The sequence below is a fragment of the Lynx canadensis genome, chromosome F1, assembly GCF_007474595.2.
Source record: "Lynx canadensis isolate LIC74 chromosome F1, mLynCan4.pri.v2, whole genome shotgun sequence".
NCBI classification, from domain to species: Eukaryota; Metazoa; Chordata; class Mammalia; order Carnivora; family Felidae; genus Lynx; species Lynx canadensis.
In genome coordinates this window covers 2,378,170-2,392,770 of record NC_044319.2, presented here as the reverse complement: position 1 = coordinate 2,392,770, position 14,601 = coordinate 2,378,170, and the positions used below count along the sequence as shown (strand labels likewise).

General features: G+C 53.7%; 1 protein-coding gene and 1 pseudogene across 1 annotated transcript in view; both read left to right on the top strand.

Annotated features, from left to right (window-relative positions):
- Positions 1–4,068: 4,068 nt before the first annotated feature.
- On the top strand, positions 4,069–4,243 carry LOC115505767 (annotated as a pseudogene).
- A 7,866-nt stretch (positions 4,244–12,109) lies between these two features.
- The window catches only part of PARP1 (poly(ADP-ribose) polymerase 1), a 38,404-nt gene continuing 35,912 nt past the window's right edge, over positions 12,110–14,601 (top strand). Inside the window, exon 1 of the mRNA XM_030302223.1 lies at positions 12,110–12,266. Within this exon, the coding sequence (XP_030158083.1) occupies positions 12,147–12,266 (120 nt within the window). The 5' untranslated portion in view covers positions 12,110–12,146. The remainder of the gene's footprint in view (positions 12,267–14,601) is intronic.

The window sequence follows — 14,601 nt, the reverse complement described above, 5'->3', positions numbered from 1 at the left end:
ACATGAAGACCCCATACTGGGCAGGGGGATGGCGGAGGGGGGGGACCGGGAGAAACAGGCAAGACCCCAACCCTCCGCCCACCCACCCCCTCCACCTTCTCTGACTGCACTGGTTCCATAGGAGGTGACAAGGCCCCCGGGACACCAGCGCCCAGGCCACTGGAGAGGGGCTCCCTTCCGACACCGCTTGTGGCCTGCGTTTCCAACCAAAGCACCGGGCCCTCCTGGCCGCTCCTGTCCCCCTGCCCTGAGCCCGCAAGGCCCGGTGCCCAGGGCGCCCCTGCAGCTCAAACCACACGTCTTTGTCTCGCATGAGGCCGAGGGGGCGGTCCGCCCAGGGAGGGGGACCCGTGGTCGCGTGTGTGCCCACACTTGCGCCCGGGCACTGCTCCGGCATTAGGGCCACCCGGCAAACAAGAGCCAGGCCTCGGAGCCCCGGCCGGGGGTGCCCGCCTGCTGGGGTGGCCCCCGACCTCCCTCCCCATCCCCGGAAGAATGAGGCTGGGTGTTGTTTTTACGGGCTGCGCGCAGGAGTTACAGATCAGGAGGGAAAACAACAGGACCATGGATGTTGTGGGTTTTTAGGAAAGGGGCCCTCTCCCTCGCGAAGACGCCCCCCCCCCCCCCGGCCTCTCCCAGCGCCTCCCTCAGGCCACAGCTTTCTCCTCGGGCCGCCCCGTTAACGAACGGAGCGTGTGGGAAGGAGCACTTGGGACTTGGGAGCAAACAGGGAAATAAAGTCAAACGTGTGTATGTCATTAAAAAAAAAAAAAAAAAGCAGGGGGCGCCTGGGTGGCTCAGTCGGTTAAGCATCCGACTTTGGCTCAGGTCATGATCTCGCGGTCTGTGGGTTCGAGCCCCGCGTCGGGCTCTGGGCTGATGGCTTGGAGCCTGGAGCCTGCTTCCGGTTCTGTGTCTCCCTCTCTCTCTGCCCCTCCCCCGTTCATGCTCTCTCTCTGTCTCAAAAATAAATAAAAATAAAAATAAATAAAAAATAAATAAAAAATAAACGTTAAAAAAATTAAAAAAAAAAGCAGGAAGCTTAGTATAAAGTACAACATGGGGGGATTTTTTTTAATGATAGTAGGGGAAATTCACAGAGGAAGAAATTGACATAGCTCATGCCATACGAAAAGATACTTGGTCTCCTTGGCAATCAGACACTACATAAATAAAAATAACATTACAAACGGACAATACTAAGGTCGTGGGATCGAGCCCCACCTCGGGCTCTGAGCCGAGCCTGGAGCCCACTTGAGATTCTCTCTCTCCCTCTCTCTCTGCCCCTCCCCCCCATAATAATGATGATGATAATAATAAATAAAAACCAAGGAAATTACCGGGAGATAGACTGAGTACATGTCGTTTAAAATACCTCATGTCATTTAAAATACTCATGTCATTTAAAATACCAAGTCCCTGTGAAGTCAGAGAAGAAATGCAGTTTTTTAAGTTTATTTTGAGAGAGAGAGAGAGGGAGAGAGAAGAAATCCCAAGCAGGCTCTGAGCTGTCAGCACAGAGACTGACACGGGCCTCGATCCCATGAACCGTGAGATCACGACCTGAGCCGAAATCAAGAGCCAGATGCTCATCTGACTGAGCCCCCCAGGCTCCCCAGAGAAGACATGATTAAGGTACACGGACAGACCCATACGACACGGGAAAAGGAGAAAGAGTACCTGCCATCACTGTGCTCCGATCACCTCCTATTCACCCACGGATGAAGGAGGGATCCCTGCCCTAAAAGCAGGACAGGGCCAAACAGGGGACACAGGGCAGCTGAGGTCGGCAACCCACACTCACCGCTAGGGAGGGCACACCGCCCGCCCTGAGGGGCCACCCAGGCTGCACCAGGGGGCAGGGTAGACAAGCAGGGGCCGGGGGGGTGGGGGCAGTTTCCGTAGTGAGAAGGTAGGGTGACAATGGGTTTGTTGAGTGATTTTTCAGGCTGGCAGGAAGGTGACACCGAGACTGAGGTCCAGGGGGCTGGGGTGCAGCGGGGCCAGCTGGAGGGGGAGCCAGGCGGGGGAGGGGGGGCCTTTCCTGCTGGGTCGGGGGCGGTCCCGGGAACTCACAGTTAGACCCTGTGAGGCCCCAAGATGTCCAGACAGCACCTGGGATCACAGCCCTTACGATACTCCATACCCGGGGGACTCCCAGAGAGTCTCCAAGGGCACACAGCAGGCAGGGCGGGCTGTGCGTGCAAAACCCCACGAAACGCTTGGGAAGAAGTTCACCACGGAGGTGGGAGAGGGTTAGGGGAGCTGCACGCCCAGACCCCACGGGGCGGGGGGTGTCTCCCGGGCCACAGTCAAGGTGACGAGGGCACATCCGGCGTGGGGGGCCCGGGAGCGACGGCGGCTCCCGCGGGCAGAAGACAATCCACCAGGACCCCCATCACGGGAGCGCACGCCCACCCTTGCTTCCCCACGCACAATCCCCGGCCACGGGCTGTGGAAGACAAAACCAAAGACAAATACATACGACCTCAAAGACACACGTGAGCAGACAACCCAGAGCCACCACGTTTGAAGACCACCCACCCCGCGAGAGCCACATATGGTCAAACCCAGTGAGGGCTCGGGTTCTGTGTTCAGGTGATCGGGTTGCCTCCCTTCCTTCCTCCTCCACGCCTTGGTTTTTAAAATGACCCAGGATATGGGGCCCCTGGGTGGCTCGGTCGGTTAAGCGTCCGCCCTCGGCTCAGGTCATGATCTCACGGTTCGTGAGTTCAAGCCCCGCGTCGGGGTCTGTGCTGACAGCTCTGAGCGTGGATGGAGCCTGCTTCGGATTCTGTGTCTCCCTCTCTCCCCGCCCCTCCCCTGCTTGCGCTCTGTCGCTCTGTCTCAAAAATAAACACACACAAAAAATTTATGGAAATACATAATATTCATCTAGAAACTTGTATGAAGAATAATTATAAAGTGGGAAATAGTGTAAACCCTATCTTTTTTTTTTTTTTTTTAAGTTTTTATTGAAATTCCAGTTAGGGAACAGACACGTTCTATTCGCTTCGGGTAAAGTGATTCAACACTTCCCTACATCACCTCATGCTCATCACGGCAAGTGGCCGCCTTAATCCCCATCATCTGGCCCACCCATCCCCCACCACCTCCCCTCTGGTGACCACTGTCAGTGTGCTCTCTAGAGTTAAGAGTCTGTTTCTTGGTTTGTGAGGACACAGTTATTTTTTTTTTCAACGTTTATTTATTTTTGGGACAGAGAGAGACAGAGCATGAACGGGGGAGGGGCAGAGAGAGAGGGAGACACAGAATCGGAAATAGGCTCCAGAGCCTGACGCGGGGCTCGAACTCCCGGACCGCGAGATCGTGACCTGGCTGAAGTCGGACGCTTAACCGACTGCGCCACCCAGGCGCCCCAGGACACAGTTATTTTTACCGCAAAGGCCACTTCCTGCTGAGGAAGAGCAACGACCCAAGATGGAAACGCGGCAGACACTGGCAGGTGTCCGGAGACATCTGTCCCGGACTTCTTCCCAGCCACGGGCCAGGCTGTGTCCCCGCCCGCCTCGCGCCTGACCTGTCATGTGTCTTGTGCTCACCTGCTCGACAGGAAACCCCTGGGGACCCCCTTTTCAGTCAAGACATTGTTTGCACCTTCTTTTATCTTTTGGTCAATCCTGCCAGGTTGTCCGAGTTTTGTTTCAACTTTGGGAAGAGAAGAATAAAGTTATGGGTCTTACACTGCCTGATCTCAAAACTTATTAGAGAGCTACAATAATCAAAACAGTGTGGTCCCAGCAGGAAGGCACACATATCGGCCAATGGAACAGAATAGAGAGCCCAGAAATCAAACCCTTGAGCCGGTGGCCAACGGCTCTTCAACAAGGGCACCAGGACTATTCGATGGGAAAAGGACAGTCTCTTCGACAAATGGTGCTGGGGAAACTGGACATTCACATGCCAAAGAATGCAGCCGGACTCTTACCTTACTTATACCTGTATATTACCTTTGTATTTTGTGTATACAGAAATTAACTCAAAACACATCAAAGACCTAAAAGTAACAGTAAAGACTATAAAACTTTTAGAAGAAAACATAGCGGAATCGCTTCTCGGCCTTTTGGCTAAGATCAAGTGTAGTATTTGTTCTCATCGGTAGAAGAAAACACAGCGGAAAGCTTCCTGACGTTGGATTTGATGGCGACTGATTTCTTGGATATGACCCAAAAGCACAGGGGACAAAAGGAAAAACAGATAAATTGGACGACATAAAACTTCTGTGCGTCAAAGGACACAATCCACGGAGCTGGCAATCTACGGAATGGGAGAAAATATGTGCGAATCACACATTTGATAATGGGTTTAGTTCATATCCAGAAGGTAAATACAAAACTCCCACAACCCAACCACAAAGGAAGAAACCAAATAACCCAACTATAAAACGGGCAAAGGACTTGACTAGACATTTCTCCAAAGACATCCTGGTGGCCCAAAAGCACTTGAAAAGAGCCTCAACATCACTCATCATTAGGGAAATGCAAACCAAAACCACAATGGGATACCACCTCACATCCATCAGGAGGACAACCATCAGAAAAAAACGGAGAACAAATGTTGGTAAAGATGTGGCTATAATGGAACCTTTGGGCGTTGTGAAAATGGTGCCACTCCTGCGGAAAACGGTGCGGTGAATCATCAAAAATTTCAAAACAGAATCACCATATGATCCGCCTGTGGGTATTTACTCAAAAGAATCGGAAACAGGTCCTCAAATGGCTATTTGTACACCTATGCTCATAGGCCCATTATTCACGACAGCTGAAAGGTGGAAACAACCCATCGATGGATAAACAAAGGAAAGGTGATATGTGTATATACATATATATACATATACACACACACACAAAACGGAATATCAGTCTTTTTTTGTAAAGCGTATTCGCGTATTCTTTTTTTAAGTTTATTTATTTGGGGGGTGGGGAGGAGCAGAGAGAGAGGGAGAGAATCCCAAGCAGGCTCCGCACGGGCAGCTCAGAGCCCCATGTGGGGCTTGAACTCACGAACCACGAGATCATCAGTCTGGTGAGTTTTGGCAATGGTAAACATCCAAGTTACCGCAACCCAAGACAAGATCTACAACGTTTCTGTCGCCTGAGAAAGTTGCGACATGCCCCTCCCAAGCCATCCTCCGTCTCCCTGCCTCATTCTAGCCTCTCCCGCGGGGATCGGGGATCGTACGGTATGAACGTTTTGCATTTGGTTTCTTTTACTCAACACGGCTTAAGATTTACCCACAGTGTTGCATGTATCCGTAGGTCGTTGCTTTTTATGGCCTCGCGGAGCCCGTGGTGAGACCACAGTACGGTTTCTCGGTTATCCTGCCGATGGGTAGGTGGCTTGTGTCCAGTGTCGGGCTGTCGTGAAGAAAGTCGCCGTGATTCTTCACAGTCTTTTCACGGAGTACGTCTTCCTGATTCCGGGGCACCTAGGAACGGAAGTCCTGGATCGTGGCGCAGATACGCACACGACTTTGTAGGCAAGCGCCACACGCTTCTCCGGAGGGGTTGCTCCGTTTCGTGATCCCACCGGCAGCGTGGAAAGCTCGATTTACTCCACGTCCTCACAGTCTTCTCCGGCGTAACCACTCCAGCAGGGGTGAAATAGTAGCCCAGCTACTGGTTTTAATTCGTGTTTCCTGCTGACTCCCGGTGCTGAGCTCCTCCCATGTGCTTCCCGGCCGAGCTGTCTGTTCAAGTTTTTCGCTCACTTTTTATTGGGTGGCTCGTTTGTTCGGTATCCATTTGTGACGGGGTTTTGTAAGGTTTTATCGGTTAAAATTCTTTGTCAGATGCACCTGTTGCAAATACACTCACCCAGTCTACAGCTTGCTTCCTTTTTTTTTTTTTTTTTTTTTTTTTGAGAGAGAGAGAGAGAGAGAGAAAGAGATAGCACGGGGAAGGGGCAGAGAGAGAGAATCCCAAGCAGGCTCTGTGCTGTCAGTGCAGAGCCAGATGCGGGGCTCGAACTTGCCCATCGTGAGATCATGACCTGAGCCAAAATCAAGAGTTGGACACAACTGACTGAGCCACTCAGGTGCCCCACTTCTTTTTTGTTTTTTGGGGTTTTTTTAATATATATTTATATATTTTTGGAAGATCGCAAGCGGGGGAGAGTCAGAGAGCGGGGGACAGAGGATCCAAAGCAAGCTTTGGGCTGACAGGCTGACAGCAGTGAGCCCAAGGCGGGGCACGAACTCACAAACTGTCTCTATTTTAACAAGCAAACGATAATCGTGTATTGCTTGCATAATTACAAGCAATTTTATTTTGCAATTACAATGTTTATGGAAATAGAATAACTTTTTTTCAACAACCAAGTAGAATAGACCTACAAAATCTGAACAATGTGGTCAGAGCATAACTCAGGATCATGGATGTAGCTTTATTTTTTTTTTTAATTTTTTTATTAATGTTTTTTATTTATTTTTGAGACAGAGAGAGACAGAGCATGAACGGGGGAAAGGCAGAGAGAGAGGGAGACCCAGAATCGGAACCAGGCTCCAGGCTCTGAGCTGTCAGCCCAGAGCCCGACGCGGGGCTCGAACTCACAGACCGCGAGATCGTGACCTGAGCCGAAGTCGGACGCTCAACCGACTGAGCCACCCGGGCACCCCATCATGGATGTAGCTTTAAATATACACATTGGGGCGCCCGGGTGGCTCAGTCGGTTGAGCGTCCGACTTCGGCTCAAGTCGTGATCTCGCGGTTTGTGGGTTCGATCCCCAGGTCGGGCTCCGTGGTGACAGCTCGGAGCCTGGAGCAAACTAAAGAAATTACTAACGAGCTATTTCCCTTCATTTTTTTTGTGCCAAGTCTTCAGACATCCGATGTGCATTTACCCACTCACTGTACACGTCCTCTCAGTCCCGTCACCCCTCCGGGCTCTGTAGTGGCCGTTCCCATGGCTGCTGCATCGGACAGAGCAGATCCGAGCATTTCACAAAAAGGACGTGTCTATCGCGTGTGAACTATGAAAACCCTGTATGAATAACACACATGCAAATAACATCCCATCCTTCCCAGCACACCAACAAACCAACAGAAGTGTAGTTCATCTGTATTATGAATTTGCACACGGCGTTAAAATGAACGACGTGTCCCCTATTTCCGACAGGAAGAGATGCCTCTGGGATATTAAAGCAAATTAGGGTACAGTGTGTCCATCATAGGATCTCAAACTCTCTGTGTGGGGGGGGGGGGGGGGGGAGGGAAGAGACTCGCAGGACACAGGTCAAACAATACGGTCACAGTGGTGACCTCTCGAATGTAGGAACGGGAGGGACGGACAGGAGGAAAGATTCTCACTCTTTATTCTGTTTATGTGCACATCACTTAATCTTTTCTGCTCGTTTCTGTTGTTTATACTGATCAAAGGAAAATCACGGTAAATTCCTTAAGGTCATCCAGACTCTGTCTCTCGCGCCCCCTCCCCCTGCAAGACAGCAGGTTCCGTGGGCCTGGCTGGGACAGTGGACAGCCAAGCTCGTGGGGACAGGTTCCCGGTCCCCTGCTCAGCCATCCCCCACCCCCGTCCCCACACCACCCCAGGAATTGGGTTCCTTTTGTAGCCAGACAGACAACTGAGAGCCACAGACACCTACAAAATTCGGATAATTCTTCTCTGAGGGTCACCTAAATATCAGACACCAAGCCGGCGTAGAGAAAGAAAAGTTGGGTGATACAGTTCCTGCCGAGGGGAGCCCGCTCTGGACACGGTACAGGAGGGGCGCGGGAGACCCCCGCTTTCGCACAGACGGTGGGGAGGATGAGGGAGAGCGAGACCCGGGGGGAGGGGCTCTGTGATCTGCAGAGAAAGGCTGGGCTCGGTGCTCCAGGCTCCATACTGGGTGACCTTGGGCGTGTTCCCCCCCCCTCCAGGTCTCCGTTCTCTCCTCTGAAAATGAGAACAGCTCCTGGAAAGGACGGGGCTGAAGGGAAGGAAGAAGGCAGAGCACGGGGCACAGCGACAGAGTCTGTCCTGAGGCCGCCAGGAGAAGCCACCTGTCCGGGGCCAGCGGCAGCCCCCACAGGAAGAAGACTCGGACAGGACTCCAACCTCCCTGCGACTGCAGCCCCCCAGAGCCTGAGTGACAGGCACCTGTGGTTGAGCCCAGCCAGCCCCCAGAAAGGATTTTTGTTGTCTTCCGCCCCATCGTTTTGGATGGTTGATTACAGGATAAGGGATGTAGCTTTACACACTGGAAAGAAATAAAATGTGACAACGCAGAGATATAAGTAGGGGTGGGGGACAGCAGTGGACAATTACAACAGGGACGTAGGGAGAGGTGGGGGGGGTGCTGAGGACCCGGTTGTTAATGAGCAGCCCCCGTTGGGCTCCAGCCACGTTCCCGTGTGAGAACACAGGGCCCAATGTTCCCACAGTTCGACATTTTTCAGGTGAAAACAGAAACGCAGGGGTGCCTGGGTGGCTCAGTCTGTTGAGCGTCCGACTTCGGCTCAGGTCACGATCTCACAGTTCGTGGGTTCGAGCCCCGCGTCGGGCTCTGTGCGGACAGCTCAGAGCCTGGAGCCTGCTTTGGATTCTGTGTCTCCCTCTCTCTCTGCCCCTCCCTTGCTCTCTCTCTTACTCTCTATCTCAAAAATAAACATAAAAAAAAACACAGAAATCCAGACATTTATGAAAAATATCCACATGTTGAAATGTTAACAAATGGTTTCAAACCATTCTAAACCTGATCGAGACAATACTGCATGTTTGAATTTGGCGTTCAGGCCACCAGCTGTCAGTCTCTCGTGAGGCAAACTGGAATGACTACTGTCTGCCTGGCACCTTCTTTTCTGGGGGACCCCCCCCTCGCCCCACCCACATGGCCGTAGTACAGCTCCCAGTCCTCTCGGTCACTGTTGGTGGGTCCAGGAGGGGGCCTCTGACCCACGATGGTTTCATCAGAGTTCTTACCTGGAAAGTCTTAAGCAAAACTGAGAAGATCCTGCGTCCCCACCGTGGAAGAAAACACAAGAAAGGCAGGTCGGGAAACACTGTAGTGGTGACCTCCGTGTGCCAGAAGTCACTTTCCTACGACAAAGATGTCCCAAACAGAAGCAGAGAGAGTCCGAAGGGCAGCTGAGTCCTGCCCAGGGTTGGGGGCTGATTCTTCTCCTTGTTGGGGAGAAACCCCCATACGTGGGGGAGGAGACCCTACGTAGCCCACAGGAGAATGTCATCACAGGTGCTCTGTGCAAACTTGCCGGAAGGAGCAAGCCAGGCGCCCCCCAGGGTGTTCTTTTTGTCTGTTTGTTTAATGTTGATTTATATTTGAGAGAGAGAGACAGAGAGAGAATGCGCAAGCAGGGGAGGGGCAGAGAGGGAGACACAGAATCCGAAGCGGGCTCCAGGCTCTGAGCTGTCAGCACAGAGCCCGACGCGGGGCTAGAACTCACGGACCGCGAGATCATGACCTGAGCCGAAGTCGGACGCTTAACCGACCGAGCCACCCAGGCGTCCCCCGGTGGTATTTTCGATAGCCGCCAACCTTACGGGGCAGAGCGTTCGGGCTGTGAATCAGCATCGATCGGCCTTCAAGGCAGGTTCTTGTTGGTGCAAATTAGCTATACCTGGTGTGTTATACCCGACCGCATGGTGGCTTCCAACTTTCTTCTCCTGAAGCTTATAGGAAATAATTGTTGTTCTGTGTACCGATTGGGGGAGGGGGAGTGGCAGCTGTTTTGTGGACAGACTGAATGCTTCCAAGTAAATACGATCTGTTATTAGGGTTTTTTAAACCTAGCTTTATGGAGCGTTATAGTAAGGAGGAAACAACGTTTATGAACGCCTTTTGTAAAGAATGCAAATCTATTTAAGCGTGAAGGAATGTTATTATGAAACAGTCTGTGTAGAGGACATGCCAAGTGAGGGATTCGTTCATTCACTCACTCATTCATTCATTCAACAAATATTTGTGAGTGCATGGCACCACTCAGCAAAATAGGGGCGCCTGGGTGGCTCAGTTGGTGCAGCGTCCGACTTCAGCTCAGGTCATGATCTCATGCTCCATGAGTCCGAGCCCCTGCGAGGCGCCGGGAAGTGACCCTGCGACACCACCCCCCCTCAGAGCCAGGGGGTGGCAGCCGGAGAGGCCAGGAGGACAGAGCCTCCCCTCTCCCTATGCAGCTGAGAAGGTAGAGAGTGGGAGGCAGCAGGGGCACGGGTAGCGGAACATTAAAAATAGAAGAAACCACTGGAGTCAGAAGTTAGAATTTGGTGACGGGTTGGGTGTGGGACAGAAGAGAAGGGTCAAGGTGTCTGGCGTAAGCAGCGGGAGAACCGGGGCCTCATCCTGAGTGGGCTGCTCACGGGGAGGTTTTGGACATCACTGGAGAAGCATGTTAAGACATCCAAGCCAAAACCCTGAGCAAGCAGTTGGATATGGCTCACTCTCCTTTGGGCCCCAGGACAGGAATTCCTGACCTTCGAGTGCGCCCAGGAGCCCTACACGGCCCAGCGAAGTCCACGGGCACCGCTATCGGGCGAGCTATCCCGGAAGTCACGGGAGAGAAAGCCACACAGACCAAAGTAAGACGCTTGAGCTACGGGGTTCCTTGAATCAACTTGAAACGCCTGATTTAACCTTCCTGCAGAAAGAGCCTCAAGACCGGGTAGATCACACACACAGAGTCCAGCAAGGCAGGCGAGTACGCCATCTGAACCTGGGTCATGCAGTGTGGGTGTGTTACTCTTGCCGCTGCATCAGCTAGCCAGGCAGTGGGGTTACGAATCCCGGGGCTGAGAATGCTCAAAGCCCCTCCACGGAGAGCCTGGAGCCCACTCACAGAGACACGGACGAGCGCGGCGGGTCACGAGTAGCCTGCTGAACAGACAAGCGTTTTACCTGCAATTCTTGCGCAGCGCCGATGGGGCCACAACGGGAGCATGTGAGCACCAAGGGGCGAACCCGGAAGTGGAACGATCACGTCTTTCGATTTGGTTACTCTCTAATTATTTGATTTGTTCCATCACAGAGCCCAGTTATTCTATTTACCTTGGCCATACCTAAGATTCTTCCCTATGCCTCGCAACCTACCTGCCTGCTCAACGTCAAGTGTCTTAAGCTACTAGCTTGCTTCTTCTCCATGCGGACCACGCTTCATGAGTTTCATCGGTCCTGTTCATTTTTCGCGTCCGCCCTACCAGAACTGAGTATTCTCAGATACAGCACGTAGGACTACAACGTTTTATTTTTATTATTTATGTTTTTAAAGTAGGCTCCACGCCCACGTGGGGCTCGAACTCACGACCCTGAGGTCAAGCGTCCCACGCTTTTCCAATCCAGCCAGCCAGGTGCCCCAGCTACTGTGATGTTTTATATGGCTACAATAAAATGCATAGGATTATAATAAAATAAAATGAAATTAAAATATAAAATAAGATAAAATACAAAGTAAAAATAAAATCACAAAATAGGATTGAAACAGAAACGCAAAAACAGTTCTATAGCAGCAGGTCCTCTAATGACGGCAACTTCGAGGGGCGAGGAGCCTACCTGCCAGGTGCGCGAAAACACCTGCGAGGTGAATCCGTGCACCCGATTCGCGATGCGGTGCCGGCGCGGGTCCGCTTGGGCCCCGGCGCTCGGGGACAGTCCCCAGGGCACTGGGGAGCTCTTACTAGCAGGGGCACCCGGGCAGAGCTCGCGGCGGAAGCAGGCCAGCCCCTCCACCCCGGGGACGGACGGGCTGGAAGGCGGAGAGAGCTCCACGCCCCGCCCCTTGCCCGCAGCCTCCGCCCGCCGGGCAGGCGCAGCCGCCGGCACCGGGGAAACACCGCCCCTCGGGCCGGCAGAGGGCGCGCGCGGCGGGGGGGGGGGGGGGGGGGGGAGGGGGAGGCGTGCCCCGAAGACGCGTGCGCGGCGGCCCCGCCCCGAGGACGCGTGCGCGGGGAGGCGTGCCCGAGGATGCGCGCGCGTTGGCCCCGCCCCGAGGACGCGTGCGCGGGGGGCGTGCCCGTGGCGCGGCGTCAGCAGTCGGCGGGGAGCGGCGGAGGCGGCCGTGGTCGGCGGCGGCTCGGGGCGCTCGGGCGCCTGCGGGGAGCGGGGGAGGCGGCGGCGGCGGGTTGTAGGTCGCGGCGCGGGGCTCCCGGAGCGGCGGCGGCGGTGCGCGGGGACGATGGCGGCGTCCTCGGACAAGCTCTACCGGGTCGAGTACGCCAAGAGCGGGCGCGCGTCCTGCAAGAAATGTAGCGAGAGCATCCCCAAGGACTCGCTGCGCATGGCCATCATGGTGCAGGTGCGCGCGGCGCTTTGTGCGCGCCGTTGGGGGGGTTCCGGAGGGGGAGGGGGACCCGAGGGGGAGGGGCTGCCCGCAGGGGCCCGCCCGCCCGCGAAAGCCTGCCCCGGGGCGGGGCAGGCGGTGCCCTCCGCTCTGCAGAGCTGGGGGCCGCGATAGCTCTGCTTCGGGGGCGGGGCGGGGCGGGGCGGGGGGGGGGGGTCCTCGTCTCCCCGCCATCCGCCGGGGGGAATGCACGCGTGGGCTTTTGGAGCCGGTCCGGTTCTGACCCACCTCGTGCTGGAAGGTTTTTGTCCTCCGTTGGTGATGGCGACTGGCGTGTAAGGATTCGTTTAATCTGGTTTTCGGTGTCGTTTCAACACTCGCTCACTCTCGGTTTTTTAATTGTGCAAAACTATGCGAGTCCGTGTCCTTTCCGGAAACTGCATTCACTTTTGGCCTCATTCGTGGTTTGAAATCGTATTTCCCCCAAACTTTCCACGTTCACAGGCGCGCTCTCTTCCTGAGGCCTTTCCAGCTGTCTCGTTTGAGTAAGAGTGGCTGCAGGGGTGCCCCTCGCCCCTCGAGGCTTCTGGGCACGTGGGGGGTGCCCCCGGGGTGTATGACCTAAGGCCCCTGCCACGGCGTGGTTGGGGGGGGGGGCTCTCAAATCCCCCGGCCCCCAATATGCTGGTTGTCCCTGCCCTCCTCCCCGCCAACATGAACCTTCTGGTAGCTGTATTCAGTGCTCACGGTCCAAGTAACTTGATTTTCCTTCCCTGCAGTGAGGCAGCAGCGTGTTTTAGGAACAACCAGATAGTCTTCACTGGGTTTTCAGTACTTAACCAGTTGGAGAAGGGTGGGTACGTCCAGATAGAGGCTGTGTTGTCATCGTACCCTCAGGGCCTGCCGCCCCATGCGTAAGCATTCAGTGAACACAGAGCATCACCGGGTTAGGTCCTAGGGGCAAAGGGAGAGGAGACCACCACCCCACCCCCTTTCTTGGCAGTCACCAGTTTGGTTAAGCCAAAGATGACTGGTAAACAAACCGTGCCGTACTGGGGCGCGTACCACCCCAGAGGGCTGTGCACCAGCATGGAGTGCCTGGGTGGGAGCTTGGTCAGCATTTCTTACGCACAGAAGGGGCAGGAAGTTGAGACTGGAAAAGCAGACGAGGCCTGCCGTTTGGAAAGCATTATCTCCCACGGGAGGCTCTCTGATCTTAAACCTGAATGTAGGGGCTGCCTGATCTTAAGCTTCCTCCCATAACGGTGTTAACTACCTGGGAATTAACATTTTACAAACAATCAAAAGAAGAAGCTCCCTCACAGCAGAGGGGCTCTTGGGAGATCTGGGGTTTGAAGAAGAAATTTACGTTTCTGGAAGAAATTTACATCTCTAGCGGTTACTAAGGCTAGATAAGATTCCTTATTTCCTAATTGTGTATATAAGCAGCAAAATAAAAGTAAAATCTGTACCTGTGGGTTTTTGTCACCAGCAGTAATACTAATATAGATATTTTTGTATCACTTTACGATTGTTGGGGATTTCTCAAAATAACCCGTTATGCTCATCAGTATTCAAAGTTACTGCAGTTGGGAGAGTGGGTGCTAAATCTTGTTATTTAATGCTTTAAAGCTCACTGTATCCCACTGAATTTCTGTGTTTTGATGATTATTTCAGCCTAATCGATTTCTCTTGTGAGCCCGTGTGGTCCATTGTGCGTGTTTAAATTTCATTCCGAGAAAAGGACATTCGTAGGCTTCTCTATACTCAGCCAGAGAGGACCCTGTCCAATAGGGAAGGACAGACCTAAGACCTTAGGACAGCCAGTGTAAAGCTTGAGCAACGCTGTTGGGTACAAAGGAGGGTTCCTGCGTCTGGGGGAGTGGGGGATGGCCCTACGGAGGAACTGATTCCTGGACCAAATAAAATTTAGCATTCTGGGCCCTTGATGGCGAAAGAAATAATTATTAAATGTAAGTGGTTTTCTGGGACTGTAACTGGGGGTGGAGTTTTAATTCAGAATGGAAAGTCTGGTCTTGTAGGCCGAGCTGGTGGAGGTCAGAAAGAAAGAAGTCATTCTTCTCCCACTTGGATTTCAATACTTTTCTTTTCCATTTGTATGGGAGGATTGTTATCAGATACCCGATACCTTAGGTGGTGGGCCCTGAGACAAGCTCCGGGGATCCACTGGGCCTCTCAGCCTTCGGGGGGGGGGGGGGGGGGGGTTGGGCAGGGAAAGGGCTGTGCCGGGCTCCTCGTCCTGCGTTGGGCTGGAGCAAACCGCGGGTCACACACGCTGTGTCGTTCTGTGCTGCGTGCGGGGTGGCAGGCAGCACTCTGGCCTGCAATG